Source organism: Hypomesus nipponensis, chromosome 12 (genome assembly GCF_054491055.1).
Source record: "Hypomesus nipponensis isolate SF chromosome 12, ASM5449105v1, whole genome shotgun sequence".
In the NCBI taxonomy this organism is placed as follows: domain Eukaryota; kingdom Metazoa; phylum Chordata; class Actinopteri; order Osmeriformes; family Osmeridae; genus Hypomesus; species Hypomesus nipponensis.
Window position 1 is genome coordinate 11,632,501 of NC_140372.1, and position 15,145 is coordinate 11,647,645.

A 15,145-nucleotide genomic window follows, 5' to 3' on the forward strand; every position below is an offset into this window, starting at 1 on the left:
TCCGTGCCCGATGGCCCTCTCTGTCTCTGGGCGGTGATTAGAATCTTATTAGGTGGTTAATAGCTGAGGTAAAGGGCGTGACATTAACGTGGGGTTAATGTCAGGACCGACCCCCTGCCGGGCACATCCCCTTCATGTGAGCCGTCGATCCTGCTGCGACCACCGCGGCGCCGTTTCCACAGGAAGTCCCTTTGTTGGGTATTCCGTAGAAACTGAATCAATCAGCCTCCCCTTCATGTTTGTTGTCCTTGATGCCTTAAAAAGGCGAGGGGCTCCTGGTGCGTTTGCCGCGCCGCGGAATTAAAGAAAGAAAAAAAAAACATTGCGCCAAACGTTGGCCCCCTTTCTGTCGCCCCCCCCCACCCCCCTGCCGGAGATGTGTTCCGTGCTCGACAGATCCAGATGCGGGAATGTTCCAGATGTTTGTGTGTATCGTTTGTGTTTTTCTCCTCCTCTAATCATTGCTTTCTCTCAATGATCTATGGCCTGCCTGTGCCTCTCAACCCGAACCCTGTCTAGAGCGTTCGTCTGCCCCACCTGGAAACAGTTGTAGTGCCGGCCAACTAGATCTTCTTAAATCCTTGAAAACTGACCTTTCTGCCACAAGGGTAGTTTGGTTTTACCATGTACCCTGATTGTGGTGCTGGTGTGTAAGGGGGGTTGAAGACTGACACACAGGGCCAGACATGTAGGATAATGTGATTAGGAGCTTGGTTCAATCATAGCTAGGAAGCTAGGACAGTCACGACTCTCATCCCCTCACTCTCTGTCTCTCTGTTTCTCTGTCTCTAACTCTCTCTTTAACTCTCTCTCTAACTCTCTCTCTCTGTTTCTCTCTCTCTAACTCTCTATCTCTCTCTCTAACTCTCTCTCTCTGTTTCTCTCCCTCTAACTCTCTCTAACCCTCTCTCTCTGTTTCTCTCTAACTCTCTCTCTAACCCTCTCTCTCTTTCTCTCTCTCTCTAACTCTCTCTCAGACTCTCTCTCTTGTTGCATAAGAAAGTGGGGCTACCCCGTTCCATCTGCTCATAATAGCATAGGTCGTTATCCCGGCTAACATTCCTGAAGAAGTCTGCAGAGCATGTGGTGAAACTGGGAGGTGTTTTACAGATGTGTGCGTGCGTGCGTATGTGTTTAAATGTTTGTATTTACCGAAAAAGACATGAGCAGTATACATCCCACTCAAGCAGACAAACAGACAGGGACGCAAGTCCTCCCACACCGCTTCTATGTCCTCCCTGTCATTTCCTTGTTGTGGAAGTTCTGGGTTTAGAGAGCTCCCCCCCCCTTCTGTCTCCCAGAAGGAAACTGTGACCGCTCACACACTCTCGTCCACGTCGTGCTCCCTGACAGAGCCTACTCCCATGAGGGTGTGTGATCAAGCCAAGGTCGAGGAGAGATAGTGAGGCCCATCCATCAGCCATTGAGACATGTGCGTGTGTCTGTGTGTGTGTGTGTGTGTGTGTGTGTGCAGCCTGACCAGGCCTTGGAGACAGATGCCTGTGCTTACAGACACAACATCACTGGGCCTCGGGGGCTATCTCTGCCTGTCTCAGCCTGTCTCTAGACCTTGTGGGAGGGACGGAGGGAAGGAGGGAGGGAGGGATGGACTGTTAGATGATGACCTCATACTCTCACTCTCTCGCTCATTTTCCTAAAACCGTCTGGAAGCAAAGGGATTATTACCCCGTCGAAATGTCTATCTAATTATATGGGAGATTCAAGCAACTTTCAAGTCATTTTCGTTTTGTTTTGAAAAGTGGTGGATGTGACAGGCGTCGGAAATGATGTATGTTTATTTTGTGTGATCCCCATAGAAACCAGCACTCTGGCTGACACGGCCACGCCCACAGTGTCTGTCCTCATGGACACCAGCACGGCCCAGGGTTCAGCCACAGGTGAGACGGCTGTCTATGAATAATGTCCAGTCATTCATTCTCCTATGAACTCTTTTGTTGAATCCCCTGAAATAATACAAATGCCGTTTGTTAACCAATTCAAATGTCACGTCTGTCTTTTTTGTTGTTGTGAGAATGTATTGTTCAAATGACTTGATATCAAAGCTTTTTTCTCATTGGCAATTTCTTTTTTTTCCCCACCACCCACCTGTCAACTGGCACTTTGCTGTCAAGTAGCCAGCTCCTCGCCTTCGATGGGAGGGCTCTGTGACTTTGACAAGGGTCTGTGTGGATGGACCCACGACCCCAGCGCCCCTCTGCACTGGTCTCTCCACATCAGCTCCAGACTCCCAGCGCAGGACAGCAGCCTGGACCTCTCTCTCCCCAACTTGGGTGAGTGTTCGTGGGCACGGCGTCGCTCAGAGACCCCCACCCCCCATGTCTTTCCCTAGCTCCACAGGCTTGTTCGGTATTCCTACACATTTCGCTTACAGGGTTTGAGTCCCAGCTCCTATTTTGTCATCGTAAAATGTAGGTCAGACACATTTATATACTCACACACGCACAATATGTTCATACTGTTCACACTGTGTCATGTAGCATTGCCGGTTAGGGATTATCAAGCCTTAGAACTTGTGCTCAGTGTGAAGGAAATGTGTCCCTGGCACATGAGCGCGAGGTTCATGGAAGGAAGGGGTTAAGACCCAGTAGCTCTAATTAAGTTCAGAGCAGGAGATTCCAGAGGAAAAGCAGCATTCCCAGCAGAGCGTCCTCAGCACTCGATTACCTTGGAGGCAGATCCCTGGATGCTCAGTAGACTTCCATGTACTTAGAGCCTCCTTGAAGAAATGATTATTCATTTCCCTTCATACATGCGCTGAGGATCAAAAAATGAAGCTTTTGGCATATTAATTTAAGAAAGGAGCGGTGTTCTATTGGGCTTTCTGACTTTTAGTCCATGCAGTCACTGGGAAGGGATTGTTATCCTGACCTTGTTTCAAAATTCATTGGTTTTGATTTAGTTCAAATGGTTTTCAATGAAAGATTTAACAAGCCATGGATCCAGCTGGGGAGAATTATAGGGGGCGGTTCAGCCTTACTGCACGTGCTCAGAAGTCTCTCGTGTCACCTGGGCCCCCAGAACAGGGAGACGTTCACCGGGGCAACGGACAGTTTCCGAAACGTTTTTGAAGCGTGACCTATTTACCTCGTAACAGTCTTCAACGTGACTTCAAAGCGGGTGTGTTTGTCAGCAGGGCTGGCAGCAGTTCCCTAGCTCTGTCAGGTTGGATGCTGCGTATCTACAGCGACGCTTCCCAGCTGCAGGACCTGGTACCTGGTATTTTTTTATATCGGAGTCCTCGGGGTCCCGATAGAGGTCGTAGGTCAAAAGAGCTAGACAAAATATCCAATCACAAGACTGTGCTAGCCCTCTGGGTGTTGACGTTTCCCTGACCCACAGACCTACAGACCCAACTCCCGCCTAACCACTTGACAGTGCAGAACAAGACTATCAAAGCTTCCCTCGTACCCCCCTCTAAACTAGACGTGTGTTTAATAAATGGAGCATCGCCTCGGTTTAGCTGCGGGGGACTACTGTGAAATGGATTAATAATGTTTCTGGCTCAGTATGGAAGCGTGAGGCGCTGACTAGAGAACAAGCGACAGAACAATGGCTTCAGCACAGGCTGGTGGAGGTGTGGAGAGATGGGTTTCCAAACGCTTTAGGATCAATGATAACAAAGCGCACGAGGTCACACGCACACACGCACAGACAGACACGGCCCAGCAGACCCCTATCGACACATCTGACCGTGACCCTCTCGTACAAAGAGACACACACTCTTTCAAACATAGACGCGCGCGCGGTGCTGAAGGATACCGCATGTGAGGAGTCCACACACAAACACACACATGGTAGGGTTGTGAAAGGCCAGGGGATGCCATGTCACGCATGCCGTCTGAAGTGTCACACACGCAAGTCTGGCTGCGCGGAAGGCAGAGAGGGGGGCTGTCATCTTGGAGGAAGCCTTTTTCTCCCAGATCATATCACTCTGATCTCTGACACACATCCCAACACACACTTCCAACACACACACACACTCTCACACGTACATTCACAGCAGCAGGAGCAGTGGCACACCATTAAATATGGTGTATCTATTTCACAGACATTGTGATCATATGGCTGATATTAAGACTCACATAAAAAGCGATAACCTCAAAGGAATGTGATAGCAACCGCCATATTGCACGCTTGCACACACACACACACGCGCACACACACACATTTTCATTGTTCTTTGTTCCCTCCCCCCAAACACAAACACACCCCCGACTGCTTCAACACCCTGTGTCTGCATGGCGATAAACCATCAGCGATCGTTAGGAACATGTTGACACTAGATACTTTCCGGAAAGGCCACTTACATTAAAAAGGATTTCTCAACAGCTGCAATTAGCAGGCACACACAAATGTGCAAACACACACGCACACAAATCAAGATGTGGTCTGCGTTTGTACAATGGAATGTCAGTCGTCATCCAAGTCGCCAATCCAAACATCCTCTGTGAACGACAGAGAGAGGAGGCTTGTGTTGGAGACAATGTCGTTGTGTAAGCACGCTACCTGGACGGGAATGGGAATGACTCCCAGGGGTTAGGTCTGAGTGTTGGTAAACTCCAGCGGAGATCGACTCCCTCCTCTCCCCTATTCTTCAGCCTGCTGTGTTTACGTGTCACATCCTGCACCCATTGTGTGTCTGACCCTGGATTCGCAAGCCCTGTTCATTTCTGATGAACGTTGTGTGTCCGTGTTGACCTTGATTCTGACGTTCCACGCCACCCGTGCGATCTCTGCCCCAGACCTGAACAGCTACCTGTACATCGAGGCCAGCCCTAAGACGGAGCAGCAGCGAGCCAGGATCCTGAGCCCCACGGTGGGGGCCGACACCGGGCCCCTCTGCCTGCTCTTCTCCTACCAGCTATGGGGGGAGGCCCAGGGCAACCTGAGGGTGCTGCTCCGCGATGCCCACCAAGAGGAGACCCTCCTGTGGACCCTGAGCAGCCAGAGCCCCTTGTGGAAGGAGGGCCGCACCATCCTGCCTCGCTCCCCCAAAGAGTTCCAGGTAGCCAACACCTCCCCCGCCCCCCATCTCACCCAGAACAGGAGGTCTTGGGGGAGGGTTGTGGGATTAGCAGTGTTCTGGCAGGTGTGGGGTGTGTTCTAACCCAGCCTTCTGCTGGTCTGGCAGGTGGTGATGGAGGGGTATTTTGACCGCGGTACCACAGGTCACATCTGGATAGACAACATCCAAATGAGTTCCAGCACGCCACTGGAGGAGTGCACGCGTAAGTCTACGGAGGAGTGGACTGTGTCCAGACACACAGTCTCTCTCACACACACACACTGCCCTGTGACCCTCCAGCGACCCACTTCCCTTCCTCTGCTCGCAAGCCTGGCCCGCACTCCTTCTTAACGTTCCTTCTCTCCTCCATCACGCATTCCTCCACTTCCGTCACCTCCTCCGCCTCTCCCCGTCGGGGTCTTTGAACTGTCACACTCGCGCTGCGACGAACGCCGCCCCTCTTCACCACACTCCGCCCTCCGCCTCTCCACCCCTCAGCCCTGCTCCCCCCCCCCCCCCCCCCCCCCCCCAACACACTCCCCCTGTTCCCGTGCCCTCAGTCGAGTCTTCAGGACAGCCTCGGCGCTCCATTAAAAGCCTGGAAGTTGAGATGAAAGGAAGAGAGGAAAATAACAATGCTATTCCTCCGCAAGAAGAAGTATAGAAACTAGGCCACAAACGCCCTGTGGGCCCCGCGATGCTAATCTATGTTTCATTAGATTTCTCCTCTCCTCTCGTCCCGTATTTGTAAACAGAGCTTTTTCCAGAACCGTCAAAGGGAATTACTAGACAGACTATTTTTCTCCCAAGCAGCTCCAGTGCTGGTGTGAACGTCGCGGGCTAATCCAGCCGGAGCAGGGGCTTTGGTGAGGGGCTTAACCAGATCAGAGGCAGGCCGTGTGCTCAGAGCCAAACCTGCCGTCACCCATATTGACTGACAGCCAAAACGTGTCTTTTCGAGTCAGGATGCAGAGACACCGCGTGAGCATGCGGGGTTTCTGCACGTGTGCGCGTGCTTGGCACACGTGCGCGTGTTTTGCGCCTGTGCGCGTTGAAACAGCGGAATGCTTTACTGCAGAGCAGGTCAGAGATGAAAGGTGAAATCACGTCCCCTCCCCCCGCGCGGTGCAACGCCGCCATACAGGAAGTGCCGCCATGCTGTTTCCCCCTCTCCGCCTCCGTCTCCCCGTCCTCCTTGCTTGTCCCAAAGCATGCTGGGACCGTGCTTATCGCCAGACACAGTCACAACACGTTGGCGTTTCCCTCCAAAAGGCCCCTTATTCCCAAGTCACCTCTCGCCCCCTCCCTCTCGCCCCCCCCCCTCCTCTTTGTTTCCATTCCAAGTAATCAAATGCCAGGTTGTGCTCTGTGTGTGAGCAACCTGCTAGCACCACCTTCCCTGTGCCCCTGCCATAAACCCAAAGCTTTACCTTCACACGCTCGACGAAAAAGTCTCGGTAACACTTTATTTGAAGGGGTGTGAATAAGGGCGACATGACACTGTCATGGCACTGTCATAATCATGACATGAAACATGAAAGGATGTTTATGAATGTTTATGAATGTTGTCATTATTCGGTGAATTATGTAATTGCTTATGCAAGGTTGACATTGTTTGTGATTGTGAAGTTGAATTCACCTGAGGAAAGTAGCAAGATTTCATAATTATTAAGCAAAGAGTTTTCCCTCGAATTTCCCAAGGAATTTGTCTTGATAGCCTTGACATTTCCTTGGCATTTGATTTGCCTCCACAAGCTATATTTTGAGTAATCATCTCTTTCTTTTTCTTGTTCTTTTTCAGACCCCTTCAGTGCCTTCCCTCCTGATATGACAGGTGAGTTGGGGCCGTGTTTGGTGACAGGATGTCATTTCCTATTTGAATGTGTTTGCTTTTTGCTCGCTGGTCTGCACTGAACAGCTTTGGCTGATTTTCAAGATGGCTCATGGGGATTTTGTTTTGGTGGCAAAGATGAGAGGATGCCCTCGAAAATAGCTCTTAGAAAAAGATTTGTCCGGGCAAGCCAATCTATTCTGAGCTGGTCTGAGGATGCAAGAGTTGTGCATTGCTTGGTTTTTTGCTGCCTTCCTTTCGAATTGTGATTCTCAACAGCATCGGCATCAAAACATTAATAAGCTTAAGTTATAGGGAACTTTCGACTGAAGTTGCTTTGACATTCGATCAAGGTAGACTCAAAACACTTTTAGTAGGAGAGGTTTTTAATAGACTTTTCAAGCTCAGTTAAACCGGTGGAATAAACTGAACTGAAGAAAAAAATACCTGAAAGGGTAACTAAACCAAGGGCAACATACATTTTCGAGCCGTTCAAAAAGAATATTTTTCTCATGTCTGTTTGATAATGCATACAGGATTTTCAATAGCAGCCTGTCTCATCAAAAACACATGGAGACCCTGCTGTATGAGATGGATGATGTGACTTGATGTTTAGTGTTCCGGCATCTCATACTGTGCTCCAATGAGAGAAGAGTTTGGCAGTTTGTGTTTGTAAAGTTGAAGTGTGTGCAATTTCACTGCTCTTCTCAGGGCTGCTCATGTTAACACACACACACACACACTTACACACACACACACACACAGAGTCCCCAGTGGAAGTAATCAGATAGAGTGACTGAGCAGTGGTGCGAGTGTGTCTCTCTCCTCTCCTCAGCGCTCTCTAATGAGTGGGAGCTGTGTGCAGTAGCAGGTCTACGCACCATTTCCCTCTGTAATTATGTGACACGGTCCAGAGCTCTACATGGATCCAGCTTTGAGTCGAACACGCAACCTGTTCAAAAGGATTTCCACCTCTCTCTCTCTCTTTGTCTCTCTCTCTCTCCTTCTCTCTCTCTCTCTGCTTTTCTGCCAGGCTTGAAGTGACATAGTTAAGATCCTTGTTTAGCTCGAAGCTTTTGGACCATTGAAGACATTTGTTTTCCCTCTGCAGGCCTGTATAAGTAGGAGTGTTCTTGGAGGAGGCTGTTTGTGAGATTGTAACGGAAACGTTTGAGGGATTTGAGGCCATAGGATCAGAGTGGAGGAGCAGTTGGGATCGTATCCAAGGACATATATGGCTTGGCTTAGAGAGGAGAGAGCTGGCCAAGAGAGTGATGAAGGAGAACGTAACAAAAAACAAAGATGGGAACAGGTCTGTTTTAGAGATGAATTCTCACCCCAGGCAGCCTGACATTCCCAACTAGGGATTTTGGAAGCTTCCAGAAGCTACCTGGGGTTGGCTGGCTGTTGCATGATTAAGCCTTGCTCGGTGAACTATATGGAACTTCTTCTGCTAACAGAAAACAAGGATCTTATGAAAGGCTTTTGTTACAGTTAATTACTATGGCTGCTGTTTCACACCAAGTCAATACCTTAGAGTTCTCAGAATCATTTATATTGTATCGATCATTGGATTGCTTCCAACGTCAAAATCTATATTGCTCTTGGTGTGAAAATCCCCTTATCATCAATTGCTGGTTGCAAGCAAAGCTTTTATCAGATAACGCATCTTGATTGATTTGGCATTTTTTGTGATGGAGTTTTTGAACCAGCATGCTTCTGCATGTGCCCATGGGAGAGAAAAGAGAGATGAAAATTCAAAAGTCAAAACAAAAAATACAATTCTTTGAAGGCTGCTCACCTCTCTCTCCCCTGGCCAACTATTCTGTATCTCTCCACCAGGGGGAGGCCTTCCCGTCGCCAGCGACCCCACAGTAGATTCCCTGGCAGTGCCACCCCTACCAGTCCACTGGTATTACGTAATGGCTTCCGGGGGCGCCCTGATTCTTCTGGCGGCGGCCATATTGGTCAGGGCATTTTGTTGCCGTCGACAACACCTGGCAGCTAAGAAGAGCCAGCTCTCAGTGGCCTACCACAGCTCCACCCAGTGCTTCCAGTACAGCCATTGTTCGTCCAGCGCTATGGCTCCTCCTGGGGCGGAGCCTGCCCTCCCTGTGAGGAATGTACTATGATGGGCGGGCCAGAAACGCAAAGCCCCTCCCTCCTTAAAAGGAAGTGGTCACAGTGGTTTTGTAAAGGACGATGCCGCCGTGACTCTCTTGGGTCCCGTTTTTGCCTGATTGCGAGCTAACTTTTCAAAGTGGATGTCTTTTTGGTCGGCGTTTTGATGGAGGACTTTGTTGTTGATGTTTCATGCAGTGCTGAGAGGATATGAGTCAGCCAGAGTTCCTTATCTGAGTGGGTTGTTTCGGGACTTTTGACGACTGGCTCCAACAGCACCGCCCTTACTCCTCTTGGAAATGACCCCAGCCTCAACACTCTCTGTGTGGGCCAGAGTCTTCCTGGCGCGGGGTGGGTGAGATGGGTCAGCCGTGTGAATGCACCACAGCTGCCAAACCACAGACCAGGAAGACCCTGGAGAAATAAAGAGTGACTGAGCTGCTGGAGTACTTAGAGAGGGTTAGCTGCTGCAGACATCCAGATGGGGGGGGGGGGTTACAGGAGAGACAGCGTTACTAAATGCAGTATGTGGAGCTTTCCGACAGATTCAGTATTGTCACTAAGGACGCCCTGTAATTACTCAACAAGATCGTTTTGGGGAACATCGAGTGCTAGTTCATCTAAGACTTAACAGGGTTGGAACGGGGTTAAAGGGAGTCTTCAGATGTTTGAAGGAGAACATACTGTCATAACACATTGAGGATAAGAAAACATGAATCCGACTCTTGGTATTTCAGAGGCGAAAACCTTATCTGGGTTTTGATTGAGTGCTCTTTCTTTCCATGATGAAGGCATCAGTCCATGATGGATGTGCCCTCCTTGTGCTTAGTGTTCCATCCCGGTTCTCTGGCGTAATAAAGAACGTGGTTCCCGTTCCGCACAGCCCCGCCCACTCTCTCTTTGTTCTTTCTCTCCTCAGACTGGCCATATGACAGCCACATCTCTGAGCCTGTTCCTCTCTCAATGTGAATGTGTGTTGTGTTTTGGAATTGTAAACAGATGCAGCTTTCCACCATTACCACCTCTTCCTGATTTATATTCCTACAAATCCCACAATACTGTTGGGGACAGCTGGGAGCCATATTGATGGTGTTGTGTTTTACTGTGTATATACGCTCTTGACAACGATTCAACTAATCATGGAAACCAGACACATGCCGTGTCCGATGCACTCCTTGCCGGAACATCGATTAAAAAACCTCAAATGTTCACAAACAGAGGAAGCTGAGATGAGTTTAAAATCTGGCAACATCCTTTTGTCTGCCCAGAACATCAACAGCTGATTGAGAACAGGACGGTTCAGTGCCATACAGTATGTCCTGTACCTAGAAGTACTATTGTGTCAAGTTTTCATATCGATCGATCCTGCACAGTGGATAACCACTTTGTTTTGCTTAAACGAATAAAGCCACAACTCAGCTGAGTTGTTTTTTATAACCGTGTAGCAGTCAGGCTTTTTCAGAGTGTGGTTCTTTGGCACGGTTCCGCAACGTGCTTTTAAATCAACTGAGGGTTAAACACCCCACTCTGTCCATCTCAACACCAATTTGCTCCCAGCTCTTAATAGTTCTAATCAGTTAATGGACAGATAACATTTATTAAGGCAGCAGTAAGCGCTTTTTCTCCCACCTCCCTCGTCCTCATACTCGGCCAACAGCCGTTGCCCCAGAGACAACATAAATGATGCTATTGGTCGTTTTGAGATCTCCTGTTAGGGGAGGTGTGCTATGCCAAGCAGATACTCCCACCTTTGACCATGTGCCAAGTGCTGCACGCACTTCCCAAGAAAGGAACACTCATACCAAATGAACAGTGGATCTTATGAAAAACAACATTGACTTGAGCTTTTGGAGTCCCACACAAGTGATTCTGGAGTATGGACTGTGTGGTGGTGAATAGTTTGAACTTACCTGTGATTCTAGGCAATGTTCGTTCTCCAATTCTGGTCATTGACACAGCCATACATGAAAGTACTGTTTAGGGGATAATAGCCAAGATAAGATGAATATTAAAATATTAGAGTGAAACACTTAACTGCATGATTTTTTACTGGACAGCAATGTTGATGACTATGATAAGAATTATGATGAGGATGTTGATGATACAAGATTGTGATTAGGACAATAAATGAGAATGATCGTTATGGAAAAAATTCATGTCAGTTCAGCTTTTGATGTTAAATCCATGTTTTTTTGTCATTTTGTGAACAGTGTGTTTGAAATGGCTAAATGAAATGTATCAATATTCATTGGTGTGATTTCTGTGACAATAAAAACATATTTTTCTAAACTCTGTGTGTATGGGTGTGTACACTTGTCTATGTTTGTCTACCCCGGGCATTGTTTAAGTTTTCTATTCTTTGTTTATCTTCCAGGTATGAGACCAGTGGACTTTGGAGTGCACCGTCTTTTCAACAACCGGGGTCAACTTGACGGAGGTACAACCCAACCAATCACACACTCCTTGGCTCCTTTCCCAGACAACCTCTAGTCATCCCTTCATACACTAACACCTTTTTCTTTTCTTCCTCCCTCCCTTCAGATGACCTCCATCCACCCGTCCATCCGGTCCGCACGGCCCTCGACTCGTGGAGCACCGTCTCGCCCTCGTCAGACCCTCCGGTGACCCGCACGTCGGAGAAGGACAACTCGTGGCTGTACACGCTGGACCCCATCCTGGTCACCATCATCGTGATGAGCTCGCTGGGCGTGCTGCTGGGCGCCGTGTGTGCCGGCCTGCTGCTCTACTGCACGTGCTCCTACAGCGGCCTGTCGTCGCGCAGCTCCACCACACTGGAGAACTACAACTTTGAGCTGTACGATGGCCTCAAGCACAAGGTCAAGATCAACCAGCAGCGGTGCTGCACCGAGGCCTGAGGGAGAACGAGGGGGAGGGAGGAGGAAGAAGAAGAGGTGGAAGAAGAGGAAGAGAGAGAGAGGGAGAGAGAGAGAGAGGCGGCCATTTTACCATCCTCACTATCGTCTCTATTCTCTTTGCTTCGTTTGGCCCCAAGCAACCCTTTTGAACCCTGAGGGAAAGAACATACCATCCTGATAGGGGTAAGCATGGAGGAAAATACATTGTCAGCCCCATCATGAGAACCCCCATCCCCCCTATTTTTCTCAAAGTGGTGCTGGCCAGGGGTAGGGTTTAGTGGACTAGTGCCAATGATGGAGGGACTGGTCTCTGTTGTGGACCTTTCCATTGCCAGGGGTGCTAGGCCCCAAAAAGAAATATCAACACATATCTGTTCCAAATACCTACTACTCCACAAGAGAATATAAATCATAGATTTTTATAAGGTCTAATTTTTACATCTGGAGACAGTAGACTTCCATACTTGACACAGAGAAGGTATTAGACAGGTGGTAGAGGTTAGGAAGTGCTTAGGGAATGAGTGTTTTTCCATCACGTGAACACAGTGCCCTAGACCTTAGTTTCTTTGTGGACCATTTTTGTTCAGGTATTAAGGACTCATGTAACATAGCATCCACTGTTTTCCTCTTGATTATCTGACAGTCTGTGGTATTTTTAGACGCCACGTCTTTGAGTGTATTTTTTTTTGTTCAGTCCCTTTTTCTGTTTCCTGTTTGGCCCTTTGCCAGTATGTGGACGCTGATAAATTAAGAATGAGGTAAATAGAAGGGGACAAAGAAATGTTCCGCTTGAGATAGAGTTACTGTTAGATTTAGTTTCAGGCTGTCGTCGCTGTTTTTCTATTTATGTAAGAGAAAGTCATTTTTGCACTGAGGCTAAGGGTCAAAGGTGAACGTGTTTTGGTCGGTGCAACCTATGGATTGCTGAAGGTGGGGAAGGGAATCTAGATGCTGCGAAAAAAGGACTGAAAAAATCCGTGGAGCAAATCACAGAAAAACGAAATCCAAAGTTCTCTGTGTGTCACATAAAAGGAATTTCAAAGAAGAAGAAAAGAAGCGCACAGTGAGAAACTGGACTTCAGAATCATTGACCGGACACAGATCTGAGCCTTAAGTCAGCTATCTAGCGAGGAGAGGACAACTGAGGGAGCGTATCCTGGTGTGTGGACCTCAAATGCCATGACTCCATCAGGGTCATGAGTACCACCAGAGCACTTCTCATTGGCTGTTTTGTTGCTCTTTTTTTTCCCCACATCTTTCCTTTTTTGGGGGGTAATTTACCCGGAGAGGCTGGCATGGAAGAGGGGTCCAGGTTTTGGCCAGAGATAAATGACTGAAAAGACTCTTGCATCTAGTCCCTCTGGTCTCCTCTGCCTTGTGAAGTAGGAGAGGGAGAGAGAACAGTCAGGCGTTTTCACTCAGCACACACATACACCTATTGAATTACATACTCATACTGACATGCCAAAATAACATGTGAGCGCTCTTCTTTGTGGATGAATACGCTCACACACACACACACACACACTCAAACACACATACAGCAGCGCACAATGCTTGGTGTGTATGGAGCTGTGAGTACCTGGGTATGACAGAGTGGACAGAGGCCAGGGCTGAAGAGGCCATTTTGGTGGGGAAGGTCCGAGAATAAAGACCGCCCGTCCAAACACACATCGCCTCCCTGGACCTCGGAGACTCCCATCACTGGACCCCAATGACTCTCTACCAAGTGCCTTGGAGCTTCTGTGATCCAGCTTGCCTTCGGAGTCTGTATCAAAACACCACAGTTACAGTGCCCCCTTCTGTCAGGGAGGGCAAACTCACAAGTACCGGAATCTTCTCTCGCACTGGACTGACGCTGTTGTTGTTGTTGTTTCGGGGACTTTGTACAGAAACTTTCTTTTTATGATTGTTATTATTATTGTTATGATTATTTAATAAAGGATTTATACCATACGAAGAAGCCTAGTGGTCGTGATTGACGTCTCTGCTGCTGTTCCTCGTTGTCCTTGTTAGTGAATGAAGGGTGAGCCATAAAATGAGGACTCTACGATAGATAATGTGCTGTGAAGCCTTGCCTACAGTATGAACTCCCAGACATACAACAGCCATAACTCAAAGGTAAACATCAATCAATTCTCCTCGACACACACACACAAACACACACACACACAGTGTGGCAGCCGCACACTTCCTCTCTAATCTCCCCATGATGTCCCATTAGCCAGGACCTCTAGTCGTCCTCGTTTAGGAGCTCCTAACATCAAAGCTTTGAAGTGCCCCTGGCCCCCATGACACACACAAACACACACACACACACAATTACGCTACTTCTCTTTTTACCTCGGCCCGACATCCTTCTGACACACGGTTCTGTTTAGCTCTATCAGTCCCCCTCACCCAAATGCAAACACCACAAGCAAATACTGTACGCCTGGTATTTAAGATCAAAGATATGCGGTCTGACCCTGGGGATTCAAAGGTTGTGAATGCAAGATGAAACTAAGTCCGGAAAGAAAGACTTTAGGGTAGAACGTAGCTGTTCTTACTACACTTACATAATATGTTAATGTCCAATACATATTGTCTGAGTTTTCCCATGCTGAGGACTGTATCAGCGTTTACCTGGCCTGTACAGGGCATCCGAGAGCACGCTGTTCCAGGACCAGCCAGTCGCAGCGGGTAAGGGCACGTGTTGGTCCACTGACAGAGTAGCGGCTCCCTGTTAGCACGCTCCACACAACGGTCCAATTACAGGCCCGAAAAAAGCAACAATCTCCAAAGCAACAGCGGAGCGCGTCGCCATCTGCTAGCAGTTTTGATTGATCCCCACAGAAAAGAGCAGCAAACAGAAACGACAACAGAACTGTCGACAGGAAATCACCAAAGGAGCCAGACTGTCATTGTTCCGTGCCACCTCTTGTTTTTACACCCAAATTATTAGAAACTTTTTGTCCTCCAAATGTTGTTTTTCTCCCACATCCCCTTTTTCTTACTCAGTCTGAAATAAAATACTCCATAGGGGCTTCCCTTTCACCTTACATCAGAGCACCAACTCTGATGTGAACCGTCTAACGCTGCAGTGGCATTCAAAGCAGGGTCTGTAAGACGATAGAGCCATGATTGAGAGGGGCGGGGGAAGGGGGGGTGGGGGGGGGGGGGGGGGGGGGCTCGAAACGGTCACAACAGGAAATGGTTTCAACACACAGCTAATTAATCCAGGTTGTGTAATGGTGAAAGAAGGAAAAGCTGCACACGCTCAGTGCACACAGACATGCCGAGTCTCAGGCA

The 15,145-nt window shown here is 48.5% G+C and overlaps 1 protein-coding gene across 2 annotated transcripts in view; it reads left to right on the forward strand.

Moving 5' to 3' along the window:
• nrp2a (neuropilin 2a) overlaps positions 1 to 13,817 on the forward strand; it is a 45,793-nt gene extending 31,976 nt beyond the window's left edge. The window contains exons 11-17 of one of the 2 annotated variants that reach the window (XR_014724725.1): positions 1,818 to 1,898; positions 2,136 to 2,291; positions 4,764 to 5,026; positions 5,153 to 5,249; positions 6,828 to 6,860; positions 8,700 to 11,415; positions 11,520 to 11,603. Coding sequence is in view for 1 of the 2 variants with exons in the window: in XM_084667693.1 (XP_084523819.1) it covers positions 1,818 to 1,898; positions 2,136 to 2,291; positions 4,764 to 5,026; positions 5,153 to 5,249; positions 6,828 to 6,860; positions 11,353 to 11,415; positions 11,520 to 11,854 (1,028 nt within the window). In the remaining variant the exon portion in view is untranslated. Of the gene's footprint in view, positions 1 to 1,817; positions 1,899 to 2,135; positions 2,292 to 4,763; positions 5,027 to 5,152; positions 5,250 to 6,827; positions 6,861 to 8,699; positions 11,416 to 11,519 lie in introns of both variants that reach the window. The other variant, XM_084667693.1, reaches the window with a different exon arrangement.
• Positions 13,818 to 15,145: the final 1,328 nt, after the last annotated feature.